General features: G+C 32.0%; 2 protein-coding genes and 1 long non-coding RNA gene across 3 annotated transcripts; 1 reads left to right on the forward strand and 2 right to left on the reverse strand.

The window, feature by feature from the left end:
• The first annotated feature begins 211 nt into the window (after positions 1-211).
• On the forward strand, positions 212-13,224 carry LOC109340088. Its single transcript, XR_002106749.1, has 5 exons — positions 212-222; positions 2,771-2,776; positions 8,279-8,283; positions 9,540-9,546; positions 13,138-13,224. It is a non-coding gene; the product is annotated as an uncharacterized LOC109340088 (long non-coding RNA).
• LOC109340087 (cytochrome P450 77A3-like) lies at positions 6,520-8,162 on the reverse strand. The gene has a single exon (XM_019577660.1). It carries the CDS (start codon positions 8,114-8,116, stop codon positions 6,563-6,565), a length of 1,554 nt encoding a protein of 517 aa, XP_019433205.1. The 5' UTR covers positions 8,117-8,162; the 3' UTR covers positions 6,520-6,562.
• Positions 13,138-20,206, reverse strand: LOC109340086 (conserved oligomeric Golgi complex subunit 1-like). Its single transcript, XM_019577659.1, has 7 exons — positions 19,321-20,206; positions 17,355-18,848; positions 16,283-16,477; positions 15,226-15,503; positions 14,577-14,756; positions 14,176-14,350; positions 13,138-13,411 (listed from the first exon to the last, which is right to left on the reverse strand). Exons 1-7 carry the CDS (start codon positions 20,032-20,034, stop codon positions 13,241-13,243), a joined length of 3,207 nt encoding a protein of 1,068 aa, XP_019433204.1. The 5' UTR covers positions 20,035-20,206; the 3' UTR covers positions 13,138-13,240.
• Positions 20,207-21,645: the final 1,439 nt, after the last annotated feature.

Here is a 21,645-nt window from a genome sequence, read left to right on the forward strand (position 1 = left end):
GAAAACACTTTTTAAAGAATGTTTTTTAACAAACACTTTTAAAAAGTGTTTTTTTGAAAAAACACTTTTGAAAAGGTGAATCTGTGAAGTTTTTATCTATAAAAGTTTTTCGAGGAGCACTTTTAAAAATAGAATTGCAACATTATATATCATCTATACTTCTATATCTATACTCCTATACTATATATAAAGCCAAAGCATTTTATAACTACCTAATATGATGTAATTTCTTATTGCCTATTTTACCATTCTAATTAATTATATTACAATTTTTTATACATAATAAAAAATATTAATAGGAGTTAGAGAAAGTTACATACCTAAAAATAGCATATTATCAATGTACTTTTTTAAAAGAATTACAATCCATTTTCATATTTCTTTTATCACAAAAATATAATATGATTCTTTTAAATATTTAATACTAGGAAATAAGAATGTGGGTCGACATATACTAAGTCACACTAGTAATAATAACAACAAAAGGAATAGCTTGGAACATTAATAAATTATATCTTGTAATAGTTACCCACCATTTGTCATTAGTAACTATTACTATTAATTAACAATTCTTTTGGCCACCTAATAATCTAACAACTATACGAATTTTAATAGATTATATCTGTTAAATATTCTTGTGGCAGAAATTGGTAAAGCAATTATTAAATTTTAATAAATTAATATATCTGTGATAGGAATATTTGAGAAACATGTAAAAATATCATTGATTTTATTTCAGGCAATATGGATTATAGTTATGGGATTGAGGAATAAAATATCTACTATACTATGGATAATATTGTAAACAATATGATTAATTAAGAAGTAATTACTAGTTTGCTAGTAATAAGGTATGAAAACTTTTTTACATGTGGACTTTGCATGTTGTTTTTTGAGAAAAATAAATATATTTGTTTTGATGAATTGGGCATCCACCCAAATGGATATCCATTGGATATAATAGATGAATTTGAATTTACTCATTATCAATATTATTCATTGAATTATATCCATTTAAATACATTAGTTATAATAAATGGATTTGGATAAATTTAATTTGGGTAGATTTTGGATTATACATAATTTTGTCACCTCTACATAAAACAATATTTTTACTTAGTAGTGATTGTTTTGCAAGTAATACTGACTTTCTGATATATAAGAAGATTTATAGACTAATTTTATAGGAGAATATAACATTATTATTCATTGATACTATCTAACTTGAACAGGAATCCTTAAAAAGTGGGCAATGGAAGAAAAGTTATTTGTCTGATAGCCCACTAGACAAAATATGGCCTAGGCATACACCACATGTCCATAGGAAAAGAAAGTAACTAAAAAGAAGTTATGAGAGAAGAAGTACACATGTGAAGCTTTAGCTAACAATTCATTCTGGACTATGGCTTTTATGCTTCAATCAAAAAGAAACTTCAATTTTAAAAATAAAATATCTTTCATGTTTTATTTTTTTGTATTTTGATAGAAACCACATGTTTCTAAGATCTTTAAATACATATAGATTGCTGACATATGTACATATTCATCAAATATTATAAGCTTTGAAACAAATGATGTTTGAATCAGAGTTTTTTTTTATCTATGGGATGTTTAATAATTTAAACTTAAAAGGTGAATAAACCAGAATATTAAGTTTCTTATGTAAAACATTTTTTATTCAAACTTTTTATTGAATTTTATTAATATATCAGGTTAACTTTACACACAGTCTTGGAGGGGCAGTATGTCATAGAAAAAGACTGCATATGTTTTGGTTGTTTGCAATTATTGAGTTGTTGATCAAAACTCAAAAGTTTAATATTTGACACTTCCATTTTCACACCTCACTCTTCAGCAACCCAGTTTCATAACCTTATAAAAAAAAGTATAATCCTGTAATGTAAATATCTATATAGTCACTACATCATCCTTATTCATTTGAATTACTTTTTTGAATAGTTGAATAGCTAATGATAACTAAATATGAAAAATAAACGATACAATGACAATGTATAAACTCATATACTGTGTATACATTTTTTCTCAATAAAAAAATAAATTTGAAGATTTAAAACATTATAAATTGACTTAGGTACATCTTCAAGAATTACTTAGGTACACCTTCACCTTGAGCCACTCCACTCATATATAAAGGTGTGCATAAAGGATTATGATATTTTATAGGTCCTATGTGAAAAAAATTGAGTAACCTTATTTATTATAAAGTATATGTAAAATTTGTACAACAAAAGTTAAAAGAAAATGAAGAGTTCAAAACGGAGTAAAAAAAATGACTATCTGTATTTATATTTTTTTTAATAATTGTACTTTGAACAAAAAAAGTTTCAAGCAAATACACATGATATATTTTTCCTTCTTCCTTATTATTATCGTTGAATTCAATATATTTTTTTTATTTGGGGTTATTTTCTTAATGAATATTCAATGATTTAATACTTTGTTCATCCATAATGAACTATAATTTTAATCATATCAACTATGATAATATAATATAATAATAATATAGTCCATAATTTCAAATATGAGGTGTAATATTTTATAAGAGTAGGAGTGAACTTCTTCCGCATGAGTGATATTATTATCTACTAGCGTGTTGACCGTGCCTGTCAACCCATTTTTCTATTGTTTGTAATGTGTATTTTACGTATTAAGTTGTATTATATATTTTAATTTGCAGTTGAATATATATTCGTTTGAGGTAATTGTTCAATCTTAAAGAAATGATGCATATACAATTGTGTTCATCAAGAATAGAGTCTTCATATCTTCACTTAATTTTATTTTCTACCGTGTTGACATGTACTACTGTGTCTGTTAAACCGCTTTCATATTGTTTGTAACGTGTAGTCTAGATGTTTTAAATGTTGAATATTAACATACTCTTTACTCAATTGCATACATTGTGACCAATGCAATATATTTCATGCATTCCTATTTTTTAATTTAATGGATATACATTGTAACCAATGCAATAGATTTACTCAATAGATTTTAATTAATTAGATAAAAAATCACTTTTATATGTAGAATACACATTACTACAAACGATATGAAATCGGGTTGACAGACCCGGTAGTGCCTTTTAACACGCTAGAAAATAAAATTAAGTGAAGATATAAAGACTCTATTCTTGATGAACACAATTGTATATGCCTCATTTCTTTAAGATTGAACAATTACATCAAACGAATATATATTCAACTGCAAATTATAATATATAGTACAACTTAATATGTAGAATACACATTACAAACAATATGAAAGCGGGTTGACATGCACGATAGTGCCTGTCAACACGCTAGTAAAGATAAAATTAGAAGTTATAAAATATGTATAAGTATATATAAAGATGAAATTAGAAGTTATAAAATAAAATTAGAAGTTATAAAATATGAAGTATGAAAACCCAAAATAACTTCATGAAAGTTAGGTTAGGTTTTTCCTTTATTAAGTAGTATAGATATGCAACTTATAGTTAACTAGCGTGTACAGGCACTTCGTGCCTGCCGACGAATATTGTGTCATATTACATATTCAATTTTTATATATTTCATTATTTGAATTAGAATGTATTTGTTTGTTTGGTGTACTTTAAATTATATTTTTTTTTGTTTATGATAATGTTTAATTTAATGTGAGATATGTGGTTAATTAATGTATTGGTGGTAGTTACTTAGAATTATATAGTTTTTATGTAAAAATTAAATAATGTGAAGGGCAAAATAGGAAATGAAAATTACACCATGAAGGAAGTTATTTCAAGTTTTGGCTTTATATATAGTATAGATATATTTGAGGTGGTTATATAAGATTATATGGTTTTTTTAAATTAAAATTTTGAATGGTAAAATAGGAATATATAAATTATGTCATGGTGGTGGTTACACCATGTTTTGACTTTATATATAGTATAGATATAGATTAAGTAGTATAGATATGCAACTTATAGTTAATATATTTGAGGTGGTTATATAAGATTATATGGTTTTTTTAAATTAAAATTTTGAAGGGTAAAATAGGAATATATAAATTATGCCATGGTGGTGGTTACACCATGTTTTAGCTTTATATATAGTATAGATTAAGTAGTATAGATATGCAACTTATAGTTAATATATTTGAGGTGGTTATATAAGATTATATGGTTTTTTTAAATTAAAATTTTGAAGGGTATAATAGGAATATATAAATTATGTCATGGTGATGGTTACACCATGTTTTGGCTTTATATATAGTATAGATAGATAAAAATAAAAAGTAGTTACATCTGTTAAAAAAACATTTTGGGACCCCTTACATTTAGGTACTCAACAAAATTAAGTGATCGCCATTCATTCATTTTCTAATTTTTCATTATTGGATATACTTATAAGGACATTTATAATGATAATCATTCTCATTTTAAACACACTATACGATTAGTTAAGGTTAAAATTCACTCAAAAAATATGTTCCTCATCATGATATTGACCAATCAAATTAAATGTAATTATCATGATATCTTTACCGAAATTGAAAAATAGGATCTTGGTGATTATAAGTGATAATTTTTAATCCCTACCACGAAGCTTGGGCACCAATGGCCTAATATATAGTACCGAATGGTGGATTGTAGAATAATGGCATACACATGTGTTGGTTGAACAAATCTCAATAGAGGCTCCATTTCCATTTTTGAGGCAGAAATTATATGTCCCTAGTTTGGAAAAAATCACTTTATTAACTTTATAAAATGAATGTAATATCTATACATTAATATAATATAAATATTTATACATAATTAGTACATTATTCTCCATTTATTTGTTGACATTTATTTAAGGGTCAATAATCATTAAATATGAACATTGAATAATATAGTGATAATATAAAAATATTTTAGACTATTTTTTCTGTCTTATAAAATACCTATGAATACTAAAATGTCCAAGTTGGGCCAAAATTATTTTAGTTTTTTATAACTGCATAAAAAGACTAACCTGTGAGGGCTTAGTGCATGAGAGAAGCTTGCACTTATCAAGAGAGTGGTTTTTTGAGTTCTGGTTGAGGCTTGGGCTAGGGAAAATAAATGTTCGGTTATTTATGTAAACTTGATAAATGTTTTTTTTATTACTATAAAAAATATCCGTTTGTTTAATCACAACAAAAATAGTTTTGAGTTAAAGAGTAATAAATTGATTTGGATGATTAATATTAAAAATAATATTTTGATAAAATACCATTTTAATAAATGAATATTTTTTGTTATTTATAATTAAATTTAAAATATAAATGAGTTATTAGTTACTCTAAATTGGACACATTAGACTAAAAAACAATAAACTCATTAGGATGAAAGATTAGGTAAAGCGTAGAGATCAATATTTTATTAATGATCATTAATTATGATAAAACATCATGATGTAATTCGATCCATTGGAACTAATACTTAATTATTGTTATATTATTGCACTATTTTCATGTTGTAGATTGCTTACAGTATTTTAAATCCCAGACTTATGCAAAATTAGGATTCCTTTAATTAACAATTTTTTTAAGAGTGAAAAACTCAAATTAGTTATTGATTTTTTTCTTGAACAAAATTGGTCCCAAAAAATATTAAACCAACAAAAGCATTACATAATGATTTGACCACAAAAAAGCAAGCTTTTAATCAACAACTTTGTACCAACAAAAGCATTCCATTAACTATCTGGAAAGTGATGACTGCAACTACATGTGGGTTGCTTCAATAAAAATGGATTGAGATATCATCCACCGTTTTTCAATAACTATACTATACCCAATCTAGATTCTAGACTATGCAAAAATGTAATAGGCAAACCTAAAATATTGTAGGCAAAAGTAGGTTGAAATTGAATAGAAAATTATCATTCCATTAATTAACAATTTCGTACCAACTAAGGCATTCCATTAATTAACAATTTGTACCAACTAAAAGGCATTCAATTAAGAGTGTAATCTCTATCATTAACGGTGTAATTTATATACAATAAGTATATTGTCAACCATTTATTTGTATTGTTTTTATTTAAAAGTCAATTGTAATGATTAAAAATATCTTATACAGTTAGTATATATCATTTTCTCTTTCATTAATGTACGAAGAATTGTGAGTAATAATAAATATGAACAAAAATGTTCATATGAATAAGATGAAACTTTGAATTTCCAATACGATCCATTTTATGTGACTACCACAACAATTCCCTAAAACATAAAATACCAATTGAACATTATAATAATTATTGAAACATTCTTCTTCATGACATAATATTTGAACCTGTCTAGTTGTATCAAACCTTAAACATGATTTCTATATAGAAAACATAAATTTTTGTCATCAAATATTCTATGTGAAAACTATAACCAAACAAAAATTTACATCTTTACTATTTAAGTATTAGACCCTCTATTACCGGAATATAAGAGAAGAAAAATATTTTAATTTATTTAAATAAAAAATCTAGACTTTAGATTTTTTTGGTATTATGTGTTACTATATTGGGTCTAGTATCGGAAATGATCCAATCCTTAATTATTATGTTCTTGGCTTGATGGTTGCTCTTAGCGATTCCTTCATCACAACAGTGAACTCCAACTTTCCAGTGAAATCTAACTTCTTCCCTTGTGGATATGCACTCCACTCAAATTCCTGCACCATTCTAGCTAGCATAAGATGAATATGCACTGTTCCCATAGCCAAACCAGGACATATCCTTCTCCCAACACCAAATGGCATCATCTTAACTCCTGTTACACCAGTTATATCAGCATCTTCACCACCAGAAATGAACCTTTCAGGGTCAAACTTTTCAGGGTTGGTCCAAAGTCTAGGGTCCTCAGCAATGGCTGGAGTGTACACTTCAACATTTGCATGTGTTGGAATGTCATAACCTGCCAAAGTTGTAGCTTCAGTCACAGCATGTGTTAGCACAAAGTGTGTTGGTGGGTGCTTCCTTAGAAGCTCTTTCACTACTGCGTGTAGGTATGGCATTTTCTCAACATCTTGTTCATCAACTTTCTTGTCTCCAACAGTTTCTTTGATTTCTTGGAACAGTTTTGTTTGGACTTTAGGGTTAGATATGAGTTGTGCTATGCCCCATTCAAGTGCTGTTGCTGTTGTGTCTGTGCCACCATTGAGAAACTCTGAGCATAGTGAAACCAATTCAGGATTTGATGGTGCTGATTTCCTACCTTCAATTTTGAGATCAAAGAGTGTGTCTAGGTATGAAAAAGTTGTGGCAGTGTGATCTGAACCTGGGTTTTGGATTGCACTTTTTCTCTTTTCCATTATAGGGACTATAAACTCAACTTGTTCTTTTCTAACTTCCAAAGCTCTTTTTCTTTGCTTTGAGAAAAATGGACTTAGAATTGGAAGATAATCATCAAGTCTTGGATTCAAAGTTATGAGAACATTCTTCATAACCTGATCCATTCTCTCCACAGCTTCCTCATCCATTTCAAGACCAAAACACATAGCCACAAGTATGCAAAAAACAGCAAACCTAGCTTCTTTGATAACCAAAACAACACCATCACTATTCTTCTCAGCTTCACTTCTAAGCCTATTGATAAACTTCTCCATTGCCTTGTTCCTCACTCCTCTAAACTCCTTGATCCTACTTGAGCTCAGCATGTTCTGAACCATGTTCCTTCTCAGTGACTTCCAAACTGGTCCATAAACTGAAGCATTCACAGTGCACTTGTTAGCACTAAAAATGTTCCTTGTTGGATTCTCTGAAGGCCTAGTTGCATAGGTGACACCCTTTTGGATCATTGCTTCATGCACAAGTTTAGGGTCAGTGATGATTATCATTGTTGTAGAACCCATCTTAAGGGTGAATATTGAGCCATATTTTGATCTAAGATCATTGACATAATCAAAGAAAGGTTTTCCAGAACATGCAAATTGGAAAAGGTTCCCTACAATAGGCCATCCAGGGGGTCCTGGAGGAAGGTTAAGTTTTTTGGACTTACCTTTCTTTGCAAGTAAGAAAATAAGGGCTGATATGAGAAAAGCTAAGGCTGTGAAGATGAGATGGTAGTAGTGTGAAAGAGAAGGTAAAGAAGGTGAAGATGAAAGGGTAGCCATATTGGAGAGAAAATATGAGAGGGTTGGAGAAGTTGGTTAAGAAAAATGTGTGGAGATATAGAGGGTATAAAAATAGAAGGGTGCTTGAAATTGCAGGTGAGTTTAATTAAAGCACTTTCAAGTTTGCCATCAAAAACTGAAATGGTGGTTGTGGGGGCTAAGTAGTGGTTGTTAATGCCACAATGGTAAGAGAATTTTTAGTTTGAGGAGGAGGGTTGAGTAAAAGAGATATGTTTTCCTAAAATCTTATTTCAATTACTTTTGTTTAATAATAATAATGAAATAAAAACAATAATGAATGTTTAAAAAATTTAATTGACATTATATATGTTTTGATTAACTGAAAATAGCGTACAGTGTACATGAGACATCAAATGTTTGTTTGGGTTAGCATAAAGTTAAAATTTGGAGTGTGACCATTACAGGCGTGGCTTGTGATAGGGGTGAGCAGGACTCGGCCCTATCCACGTACGGTCTGATCACGATCGACCCCAAATATGGTCGGTTTCATCGGGTTTAGGGCTGAATTTTGGATTAAAAAATTAGACTTAGACAATATTAAGGACCAGGCAGCGATTAATCATGACATGGCCTAACCAGTTTCATGGCCACTCACTCATCATATTCGTATGTATCTCTATTCAATTGTGTACCGAGTAATGATACTTTTTTGGTCGAAAGTATCATTGATTGTCTGATTTTTTCATCATATATACATGATTAACAATATATATACATATATCATTTTACATGTCCAATAATATATTCATAATAATAAATAATATTGAAAATATTTTATCTAAAATGAGCATGCATTATTTTTAGTCGGATCTAAAGTCGGGTCGAGTTTAAAACTGATCCATCAATATTTAAGGTTTCAGATCTGAGGTTAGGTTCGGGTACAAAAAATGATTCGACCAATATTTAGGATCGGATAAGGGGACAAGTCTTAACTCATCCCAACTTAGCTCATGCTCGGGTTACTCCTACAACGTGTCCTTGTAAGCTCAAGGCTCTAGGTTGAGCAGCATAAGCAACTTTTAATTTATTATGAGTCCAAACAAAAAATTCAATAAGTTCTTGCCAGAGCATAATCTTTCTACTTTTTTATTTTTAATTAAAATATGATTCCCAGCTTAAGGGGTAACCATTCTCTACCAATGGGGAAGTTATTCTCAGCTTAAATTGCAAATTAAGGTGATCGGGTTTGTTTACAACAAAAAGAAACTTGCTAGATGATGATAGGTAGTTAATGGGACTCTGCATTATTGGAAGAGATGTTTGACATCATTGGATCACATAATAGGTGATGAAAATTTATGACTAGACTAGACTTGAAGGGAATAAATGGAAACTACAATTGGTGTGGGTCACTATTCAGGTCCACATCTTAGTAACAAAGAGGGGCTTAACTTTTAAATAGTTTCTCTGTATCATAAACTATTTTTACTGTTAGATAGCTTACTTAAATGATGAAACTTCTAACTATATTTTCTCTAAAAGAATGTTATTTAAATTAGAAATTTTGGCTCACACATGTTTAAATATGTTAAGGTTATTATTTTTATTAATTAAATTAAATTTATATAATTTAAGTAAAATTTATATTTATGACTATAATTGTCATGAAAATTATTATGTACATATCAATATTCTCATTTTTATTTTTATAATGGATAAAATTAGAAATGATGAACAAAATTAAAAATAAGTAAATTATGGAATAGAACTTCTCATGAAAGAATTTAAATTCAAACCATTCCTAACTTGTAGGTTTTTTAAGGAGTTATATGGCATAATGTATTTTACCTTTGCTTGTAGTGACTTACACTTTTAAATTTTAATATTTGAAGATCATTTAAGCAATTGTTTGAATATTCCTATAAGAAAATGAATTTTCTTTACAGCTAGGAGGTCATTCAATATAAAAGAGAAGATTGTGAAACATGTAGTTTACTAAAAAAAATAATACTAAAATACCACGCATATATCAACAAGACGTTAGTCTAGTACTTTAGTGGTGTAAGACTTCCTATTAGATTTTACGATGACCAAAAAGTTAAAAGTTTAATTTTTGAAAGCCGACATTTATTAGGAGAGATAACCACTCATTCCAAAAGGAATCAGTTTCTCACTAAAAGGTAAAAGAATATTCTTTATAATACATACTAACTTTCCATGTAAGTAGTCGATACTTTGTTAAAGTGTTGTGGTATATAAAACAAACAGTTTAAAATAATTTGTTTGAAAATCAATATTAATTAATATATGAATGTTGAGGATTTACTGATAGTGTAAAAAACATTTACAATGTCAATATATAGATATTAAATCCTAAAACAAAACTGATAAAAGTTGAGTTGCTTTTGAAGCGCTTTAGTTTCTACCCAATTTTTAGCATAAACAATATTTTCAAGTGCTGTTGAATAAATAATTTAAGTGTTGTAAATTCCTAAATTCGACATATTGGTTTTAGTAAATATTCAATTTCTAATATAAAACTATAATGTGAAAATAAATTATACTGCTAACATATATCCATCAAACTCTCATTGTGAAATGCTTCCACTGCTAAGAAGACTCTCAAAATCATAGATAAGAAAACCATATTTTGGTTGAACGGGAAATCAAAGAATTGGTTCTAATATAAGTATGATATAATAATTATATAGATAATATAATTATATTGATTAAAATTGTTTAAATTCACTAAGTAAGTCATATCAATCGATTTTCATTTAAATTATATTGGTTATACCAACCAATTTTCTTTTAAAATTATAATTTTTATAAAAGTGATTTTTTTTACCAAAACAATATGAACATGGTCACATGTTTGTACAAGTCACTACCTTTATTTATATTTCTAAAACATGTCTACCATAAAGTTACATATTTGTATTTAACCATTGATGTAAATAATAGTATTTATCAATTTCTTTATTAGTTTTTCAGTATTAATTTCATATGATATATGTATATATAATTCTACCTATGTAATTTTAGTTAATGAACTACTAATTAAACCATTATTTGTATCCAAAATTGTTTGATAATGAATATGATATTAATACTACTGCTCTAAATTAGGGATGACAAAAAATCCGACCCACAGGTATCCGTGGAAATACCAGCAATAATAGCTTATGGGCGGGAGCGGGTTTTGTGATACCTACTCCGCGGGTACCCGCAAATTTATATATTTAGTTTTTAATTAAATTTTTATATATATTTATTATTATTTTAAGATTATATACATATATTTTATTATTATTTCATAATAAATTCATGTAACAATTATTTTTATATATTGATTGTTACAAATTATATAAATATATAATTAAAATTAAAAACCCGTTGGGTATCCGTAAATACCCGCTACCCACACGGGTACCGCAAATATTACAGGTTTGGGCACGGGAAAGCATTACCCGCGCCCGCCCGCACTTGTTGCAACCTCAATTGAAGCCACTATTTAAATTTAAAAAACTTACACTAATTTTTTCTCTCCATGTTTTTCGGTTCCGGATTTGGTAAGTCTGTAAGCGAGTCTTGAATGATTGTCAAACTAAACTAAACAAAGCAGTGTTGTTGGAACCGGACCGGACTGGACGGTCCGACCGGTCTGATCGCTGACCGGACTTGAAAACGGTCATGGTTTGCCGTTTTAACCGAATGAGAGTTGGACCGCTTTGAACCGGAAAAAATCCGGTCCAACCATGTTTAACCCGGTTAAACCGGATTAACCCGGGAAGTAAACCGGACGGCTCACTTAAAAATAAAAAAAATGGGACAATGTTCTAATATTTTGTTTTACTACGGTCCAAAAAAGATAAAGGGGTATTATTTCAATATAATTATACATAATTATTAATTATATAAAGTTTTACATTTATATATAACTATATATTTATAAATAAAAATTATTAATTATGTACGAAATCACCCGGTCAAACCGGACGGTTTACCGTTTAAATCGGTTAAACCTAATACGGGACCTCTGCCGGTTTGACGTCCGGCTCGGGTTTCACAACACTGAAACAAAGCATTAATGTCCTCATGTCCTTTGATATATGTCCGGACATGATATATGTCCCTATCATGAGTTAAAGTCACTAAGTTTGGTTTGGTCCAACACATTTTAGGCCGAAGCATAACTTAGGAACCTAGAGGACATGGTATTGTGTGGCGCCACCACATTCTTTGCTCTTTCTATTGATTCTTTGAAACTTTGAAGATAGCACGTGTGAGGCTTCCTTAGAGTTAGAGGTATTCTCTAGAAAAAATATAACTTCAAAATCATGATAGGGTATATGTTATTAAGTTTGTTATATGGTTCATTAGAATAGAAATAAGATAGTTGATTATTTAAATTTAATAATTCAAAATATTATATAAGTATTTCCAGAATGTTTAAGATAATGATATAATAACAGAACAACACATATCCTATCAAATCACTTTTGTTTTTTTTTTTTTGCAAAAAATAAATTAAAATGGAATTGTATCCTTAACAAGTGCAATTTTTTAGTGAGTTCTTTTAGGTTTCAAACAAAGAAATGGCTAAACTATCTCTCTATCCTTAACTCTTCATTTTCATGCAACTATTGTTCTACAATTTATACTTCCGTCAAATGTTCTGAATTATCGTTTAAAAATGACAATAAATGACAATATTATTGCAAACCTAATTCATCCTCATATTAGGTTGCTATCTAATGTTTACATATACAACCACCATGACAGACAATAAAAATTAGAACCACATAATACAGTACTCACTAATCATAGCTGCTCTCAACTTTGATATTAGCAAGAATCCTTATCAGCTTCCTTTAAAACCAAATACATGAACATAAATCAGCCATCAACACTATTTCCCCTCCTCCTCAATCTGTCCTTAACTTCCCTCAGGCTTACAGAGCTTGTGCATTCATCACAGTTCACAACAATTTCCAAGCCAAAATGAACTTAACCCCACTCAACATTAAGAAACCGCATCATCCCTGTCTAAAAATGAGCTTGTTAGAATGGTGGCATGTATGACCGGTAGAGATTTGGGATGGTTTTATGAGATACCAAATACACTTTATAATAATGAGATTTTGCAAAAGAGCAAGTGGGTCATAATGAATCTGATCTGGTAGCTGTGAAAGATGAAAGAAGACCAGCAGCCTGAGCAGGCAGAATATCTCCGAATGTGGACATAGCTGATCTATCCTTGAAAATACCAACTTGCCCATCAGTTAGTATGGATCCCAGTTTAAAAGTACTCTCCCCAAACCTGCTTCCAACCTAGAACAAAGATTCGAAAAATAATATCAAATATCGACAAAATATGCCAATCAGATGACAGGAACCATTCAGACAATATATTCTAAATCAAAGTTAGATATAAAAGAATGGTGAAATATATGTTTCATGATTCATGACAAATGCATTTAAGACATTGTATAACTTAGTTAGCCATTTAATGGTCATTCGTGTAAGTTACTTCCATAATTCCCATATGAAGCTACTATTGCAAACAATATATATTGAAATCTACTTGGTCGTTATGATGCGCTTAATCACAAAGCATGACAATAAATAATACAACATATTTTGATCAAAAAATCAGTAACCAGAGATAACTTCCAAATAATTTGAAGGCATATGCTCAGCCTCAGCTTTGATCCCAAATAGCATTATAGCACTCTATTATAAAAGATGTATGCAAAAGGGAATTTAAGCCTTAGATGGGATTTATTGTTTACAGTTCAAGAAATTCACGACTTGAACCATTTCATTTGGATTATGTGTTGAAATTTCATAAAACAGTTGCTCCACAGTGTTTAAAGCAACTGTTTTTATAAAGAAGAGAATGCATTAGCATGGCTGCTCAAATGGATAGATTCCATCGCAGTGCCATAAACATATATATATATATAATATGCAAATGCAAGAAGTTGTGGAGTATCAAATCTCACAAGTTATTAGAAAATTCAACTAATTAGACAAAACCCAGCATTACACTAAACCAAGGCAAGAATTAGTACCAAAATTTGATAAGGACTTACTTGCATAAAAGACTTCAGGAATGGTGCTGCCACCCCCAGACTTGAGCTGTCATCCAAATTTATCTTTGGAGAAAGTTCTCCATTTGTAAGAGTGTTCCACGAACTTCTTGAAGAGATTTCATTTGAAGACGGAGTGAATGTCTTCTTTGTCCCTCTAGAGGACAATGCTGGGGCACTGCATTTACCAAAATCAAGTTTGTGAACAGGAAATGATATTTTAGAGTATTAATTACTTGCTTTGGTACAGTAACACTATTCTCAGCAAAAAGTACCATAAAAATAGTCATTTAATAAATCATTGGAATCAACTTATAGTAAATTAAACAAGTAGAATGATGGTAAGAGAGACAAGCACATAACTGTGAGTTCAAAGGACAAATAAAATAAAAAATGAAACTGACCTGATAGGGAGGTATTTAAAACGGGGGACTGTAGAACACCTCAGAATATTAGACTCTGAATTAGTAGGCAGTTTCTGAATAGTGTCTGTGTACATCCGGTTAAGTTGCACAAAGAAACCAAAGAGGACAGCATGTCGTAGATATGACTGCCTCTCATTTTCCCAGAGATATGGCTCGTACCTTTAACATATTAAGTTATATAAGAAATCATTACCAGATCTGACAGATCAACAGAAAAACTTGAGAGGATAGTACAGAAATCACTAGAACGACAAACTATCACCCCCACCGATTGAACTATATACAAGAAATGCAATAACATTTCAACATCCCAAATTGTGAATGCATTAAATGATGGTTGTTGCCATGACATGAACAATGAATCTTCAAAACTCAGGATCGGTTCTTTGACTAATAATATTTATATATTTGACTGTAAATCTTCGAAAGTTTGTGCCTTAGAGTGTCATTTTCCTTTTCTTCCACCTTTATTTTCTTTAAATTTACCTAATGTTATTTCCTTGCAGGTGTAATAATTATCATATAAGCTGTGTTCACTGACTGCACTTAGCCACTTACTATATTCCTTTAAAACACTATTTAAGTAAAAACAGAAAGACAATTGTTGAACAGAAGTGAGAATGCTTACGTAAGCCAGTCTATTGGATCCAGTCTCTGGGAAAGGGAATTTAACAACCGCTCTAAACTTTCTCTAACAGCTGAGGTTGGCAAACTATGTTCCTGCTTCCTTCGGACAGGAAACTTTGGCTTCAGGTTGCTAGATAATTCCCCAGAAGCATTTGAATCACCACCAGACAGAACATCGGTGACAAATTTGACATCTAACAAAAGCTGCAGGACTCCTTTTTCTGACACTTGTTGAGAACCACCTTCTGTTGAAAGGAAGTCCTCAAAGATTCCAATTACCTGTGCAGTAAAAAAGTCATTGTAGATATATACATAAAGGTACATACAGTCATTGAAATGACAACAGTATGATAATTTCTACTGCACTGAGTTCCGTGTGCCACACACCACAACTCTTGTGTACTCCTTAAATTTTAACTATAAACTAACTCAATGCAAATCCAAGAATACCAACCTCCATTCTAGACACACCTACGAAGTAAGTAGCCCACAGCAGACTGAAAGAACGATAGTTTAATAGGGACTAGAACTTGGGAATCTACAATTAAAACGACACTTGGATTAAATATTGATTTACTGAGGTAATAACTCTGAAACTACCAGGGGTCAAAGAGACTTTAGTTATGTTAGCGAAAGTAAAGATATCAGACAGAGTGGGCAGCCTTGCTGCATTCTTAGTTCTCATCTTGTTCTTATTTACTACTTGTATTCAATGATTTTGAGCATAAATTATCACCATTGTCATCTACTCCTTTTCTCTTCAATGAAATTTCATTTTTCTATAAAAAAATAATTACTACCAAAGGGAATGATTGGGAGGTTGAGCCTCGCCGTAATAGTAAGGTTGCTGCTTAGTGACCAAGAGGTCACGGGTTCAAACTTGGAAACAGTCGCTCCGCTTGGAGGGTAAGGCTATGTACATCGACTCTCCTCATACCCCATTAAGTAGGAGTCTTGTGCACTGAGCCGGCAAAAGAAATAATTGGGGAAATAAAATAAAAGGAGTCAATAGTAGTAGATTTGAAGATCAAGTGGGTAAACATCCACATAAAACTTACCCTTTCCAATAGTTTTGATGCAAGCTTTTGCAAAATCTTCTTGTCAATTACATGACCTCCAACTTGATGAACTTCTTCACATGCTCTAAATAGGAATGAGATGATATAAAGAGAAGGCATAGATGGCAGTGATATTTTCATCTCCGATTGGTTCTCATCAGACATATCTTGCTTGACTATGGTATCCTCCCAGCCCTGTTCACAAACAAAAAGTATTAATAATAATACAACGCTAATACAACAATACTTGAGGTTGATGACACCTACTTCCACTTCAAAAAGGCAAACAAAAGGTAAGCTGGTTCAATATTAAAAGGCTGTAAGTTTTCATTCGGCATATCACCAAAACATGGTTCTATGCCAAGGAAGTAAAGATAACAAAGAATTATAATTCTAACCAACCCAATATCACTTAAGGCCAGTCTCTTACAAAATAGTCACAATGAAGCCTCATCCCACATTCCTACCAGGTAGCATCAACTACATGGATCAATTAATGCTATTGAGCTCTATTATCAAATATTTGGATTTCAGGCTTGTTCAGTTCCTTGTTTATCATCCACAAAGATGATACCAAGGACTTGTGTCTACGCTTGTTCAAATCTGGTTAATGGTCTGAAAGGCTTGCTCAAGTCTGGTTAATGGTCTGAAAGACATGGTGTAACTTTCAAAGAAACATTAAAATGGAGAAACCTGCTCAAGATATGTCTGTTAAGGGGCTTTCCCTTCTACTGATATGATATACAAATGGATTGAAAAGCTTAAATTTATTGATTTTCTGTATTTCCTGTTTATTATTTTACTCTTTGTAAAGAATTTCTTATTCTCTTTCCCAATGCTTTCTTTCTTTATCTCTTCTGACTAATTATTTTACTTCTTTTAAGTAAAAAAGATCTTCAAAAGGAAAGAACATGTCCTTTCCTGAGAGAAAAAATCTCCAAATAGTAGAGGCTGAGAAGCAGAAGACTAATAAGAACTCAGAAAAAGGAAAAAAAAACAAGCTTAACTTAAGGCATAACTAGGTCATAAAAATAAAGGAAAATGAATAAAGGGAAAAGCAAATGACACTTACTCTCCAAGGTGTACTCAAATATAAGGCATCATCTTGTTTAAGATCCCGAGAGACAATAGCAGAAAGTTCATCAGACAGCCATAATATCCACAGGTTGTAAGCTCTAATGCAAAGATCACCTATAGTCCTATTCAGTTCTTCCAATTCATTGCTTGCACCTTCTCTTGCTCCAAGCAAAGCATCTGAGGCAAAAGAATTTTGTCTTCTAGAGCCAAGGCTCGTTTGTCTTCCCGGACTATCATAGACACTAGAATCACTTCCAAATCGAGATTGTTTCACCAGAGAAGGTAGTTTCCCAGCAGCAGATGTATTCCCACTGACCCAAAATCTTGGAGAACCAAGTATTAAGGGTATATGTTTAGAATGGTTTTGGAATGCAAACAATAGCCGCCCAATGAAAAGAGATTTTTCAACAGTAACAGTGGTTGGCACCTCCATGTCACCATTTTCCATGGATGCATATAAATTATCAAGTTCTTTTTTCAGTGCCGTCAATGTAACAGTCAAGCTTTCATAACATACACTCTGCAGATAGGGTGCCAGGTCCTTCAATCTTCGGGAGGCCTTTGGAGATTCTAAGAAACTTAAAAGATCCTCGAGAATACTCTGACAAGAATCATCAACTGCGTCCCTGATTCGACTTACTTCAGGACCAAAATAGGCATTAAGACAAGTCTGAAATTCATTCTCTTCAGGCTGGACTTTAAACCCAGAAGCACCTCCAGTTTTTCTGGAATTGGATTCAAAAAACCAAACACCACCAGCCCTAGAAAGCCTGTTCAAGTATCCCTGAACATCATTCTGCTTGGCAAAGGACTCACCTACTGTAGAAATTGAGTTCACCACATCAACAGCGCGAGTTAGATCCCTAAATTTCAAGTCAATGATTGCTTTCATCCTGCGAACAAAAGCATCCTCAAATATCTCATCCCAAAGATCAGAATCATCTTCCAGAACGAGTTCCCTAATCCTACTCCAAGGCAACTCAATCTCAGATCCAAAAACACTTTTGAGCCATTCTAGACTCCCTTCCAGAACTTGTTTACTTTCCATTGTCCCCCTTATTGATTTCTCAGCAGAAGCTAGGTCCTGGCCACTACCAATGGCATCAATCAAGTTTCTCCCACTTATCTTGTTTACACATTCCCTTAACCATGTAAAACAAGTATCAGCAATGTAATGTTTATCAAGCATTACAATGATCGATTCCAGTTTATCCCGAAACGACTTCCAAAGCCGAACTTCCTCGTCAGGATTGGGAATCCCACCAAACAATTGCGATGCCGGAGGAGATCCCAAAATGACTTTGTAGAAAAGGGGCATATCATTCAATACTTGCAAAAACAACTCACCTACCTGACCCACGCTGACCTGAATTATACCCAACACATCACACAAGACAGAAACCACCACAGTGGAAGCATCATCAACACCAGCATTACCCAAAACATGCAATATCCAGGACTTCCTTGATTCTAGAAACAAGCCCAACACCTGATTTTTATCAACAAATCAGTTTCAAACTACCAAAAGACAAATTAAATTAATCACCAACCCACACCTCAAATCACATAGATCTACAGAAATTGAAGCAAGGACACACTCTATTACAACCTAATTCTCAATCCAATTCCACACTCAAAAACCTCCACCCCATCCTACTATATGTTTTTCATCAACAAGTCATTTTATCCCTACCAAATTAAGAACCAAATTCCTAACTACAAACTCAAACTAATTACACACCCCTAACTACAAATCTACAAAATCCGAAGCAGTGACACACTATCTTACACCCCAATTCTCAATCCAATTCCGCACTATTCTACATTTTTACTACACGAGTTTTTCATCAACAAATCATTTTACAAACACCAATCAACAAATTACGAACTAAGCTCCTAACCACATCTCAAAATAAGACAACTCTACAAACTCAACGCACTATTTCAGCCTCAAATCATACCTGCTTTGGCTCGAGCTCATCGATAACAGCAACCGCAGCCAGAGCATCAGCATAAGCCGCAATAGGAAGGCCACGATCCAATAACCGGTCGCGACTCCTCTGCGAGATCTGCACCTTAAAGCTCTCAACGATCTGCCACTGATGCTGAATCAAAGGAAAATTCAACAAGATCTTATTCTTCTGCTCATCACCATTGTCTTCAAAAAGACGATGGTGAACGTGCTTGGCACGCACGTACCTGGAGGCTGCCTCGAGGAACATAGCTTCGTCGAGGCAGCCCCATATATTCTCCGGAGTATCAACGAGATACTTGACGCGGCACGCGATGCCATAGGTCCAGGCTCGGGGCTGGGAATGGAGTTTGGTTTGGGAATTGGAATTTGAATTTGATTGGGAATGAGAGAGGGACCGGATACGATCATGGATAACGGCAATGTTGGCGGAGATAGAAGTGGAGGATGATTTCATGCGGACGATGGAGTCGGCGGAGTCGATGAGATCGCGGTAGCGGTTACCGACGAGTTGCCGGAGCTCTTCTTTTTTGTCGTCGATCTGTTTACGGGTTTCGGATTCGGTTTTACGGATCTCGGCGATAGGTTTGGAGCGGAAAAGGGATTCGGCGTCACGGTAGCCATGGGTGGGATTGGAAATGCGGTGGTCGTCGGAGTGAGGCGGCGGTGGGGAAGCTGCTGTGGATGGGGATGATACTCTCATGGTTGGTTGTGGTGGTTAATTGTTTGGCATTGACGGTGGTGCGGTGAAGTGGTGTGGCGGAGGACGGTGGAGGAAGAGTGAGAAATGAGAGGTATGGTTAGAGAAGGGAAGAGAGAGAGGGTCAAGTATTATTAAGGTTATTTTTTTAGTTTAAGAAAAGTATAACGACGTCGTTTTCTTGATGGCAAAATAGCTACCATATCACGTGTCTTTCAAAAATGAGAAAAAGATATTACACCATTAAATCATTCACTATTACATTCAAGTTTAAATATATTTTATGATATTATACTCTAAAAATATATTAAAAATCATTTAATATGTATACACTGATAATGTAAATATTTTTTACATTGTCAATCAATCATCTACTATTGATTTATTAATTATCATTTATTCTCTCAAACAAAAAGTAATCTAAAATATAAATCAATACTGATGATGCAGTCACAGTGTAAAAACTGTCAGTGGACATATTTTAAACTTTATTAAAAAATATTTACCTATTATTATAGTTTTATTGTTTTGATTTAAAAACAAATTTTTTTCTATGTCCAAAAACCCAGCTTTGTAATGTTGGTTAAGTTTTATTAGAGCAAATTTTTTGTTAAAAGTATATGTTCTAGTCAACACTTTGTGTCCCAAAGTTTTAATGATATGTCAAATATATATTAATTTTTTTCTAAAATTGAACATGTAGAGTTACAGATCTTGTGTAACTGGGTTGAATTAGTTTGAAAATTGGTTTTTCTAGATTTTTGACAGAAGATTTGTGTACACAACACATTTTGGAAGAAGTTTCTTTATTTCATAGTTAGGAGAAAGAGATTAAAGAACTTTACAGATGGGTTAGGATCACATATGTTGTTTCATAATGAGTACACACTACGTATTATAACTTTATTATTGACTGAAAAATATATATTTTAATTAAAATTTAATTTTTAATTATTTTTTGACCAATCACACTACTTTTTTGGAGGCCTCTACCATGCACGGTGTTTGATTTCAAGTGGAGATTGAGAAAAAAAGTTTTGGTAACCTTACAAATCTAAAATTTAGTGATACATATAAGTTTTTTTATTATGTAACATCATCCCTTATAGTATATAGTATACTACCAAATGTATCCCTTTTCAAAGCTGATCCTTCTGGGTTTGTGGCTATAGGAATCCAATCTCACCTTTTGTTCATCCCACTCATCATTGTTGGTGTTTTATTAGAACAATTTGAATACTAAGTAGTAAGTACTCAATTACAACTTTTGATTTGAGGCTTAGGTCATTAGCCCAAGCATTCCACTTCCCCTGAGAATTGCATTGACTTGAAACTATGTGCATATGGACTAGAAAACAATATCTGTCTGGCAGAAAGCACAATCTTGAAGTGCAAATACATGAATTGATGGTTGCTTACAGCATCATGGTAACCGCCATCGAAGAAGTCCTAAAAAGTGGATTGGATGCAGCACTTATAGATGATAAGTTAGCTGCTGATTGAGGAACATAGATCTGTTGTCGGAGATTTTGTCTCATATGTTGTCTCGCGTAAATAATAATGAAGCAAAAACAACAATAATAATGCAGCGTATAGGACATGAGATCCCTGTTC

Source organism: Lupinus angustifolius, unplaced genomic scaffold, assembly GCF_001865875.1.
Source record: "Lupinus angustifolius cultivar Tanjil unplaced genomic scaffold, LupAngTanjil_v1.0 Scaffold_134_32, whole genome shotgun sequence".
Taxonomy (NCBI): domain Eukaryota; kingdom Viridiplantae; phylum Streptophyta; class Magnoliopsida; order Fabales; family Fabaceae; genus Lupinus; species Lupinus angustifolius.

Coding starts and splice junctions, on each gene's coding strand:
- LOC109340087 (XM_019577660.1), bottom strand. CDS start 8,116: ATGGCTACCCTTTCATCTTCACCTTCTTTACCTTCTCTTTCACACTAC.
- LOC109340086 (XM_019577659.1), bottom strand. CDS start 20,034: ATGAGAGTATCATCCCCATCCACAGCAGCTTCCCCACCGCCGCCTCAC. Junction 18,849..19,320: donor ATGAGCTCGAGCCAAAGCAG/GTATGATTTGAG, acceptor GATAAAAATCAG/GTGTTGGGCTTGTTTCTAGA. Junction 13,412..14,175: donor TCCTGAAGTCTTTTATGCAA/GTAAGTCCTTAT, acceptor TCTTTGTTCTAG/GTTGGAAGCAGGTTTGGGGA.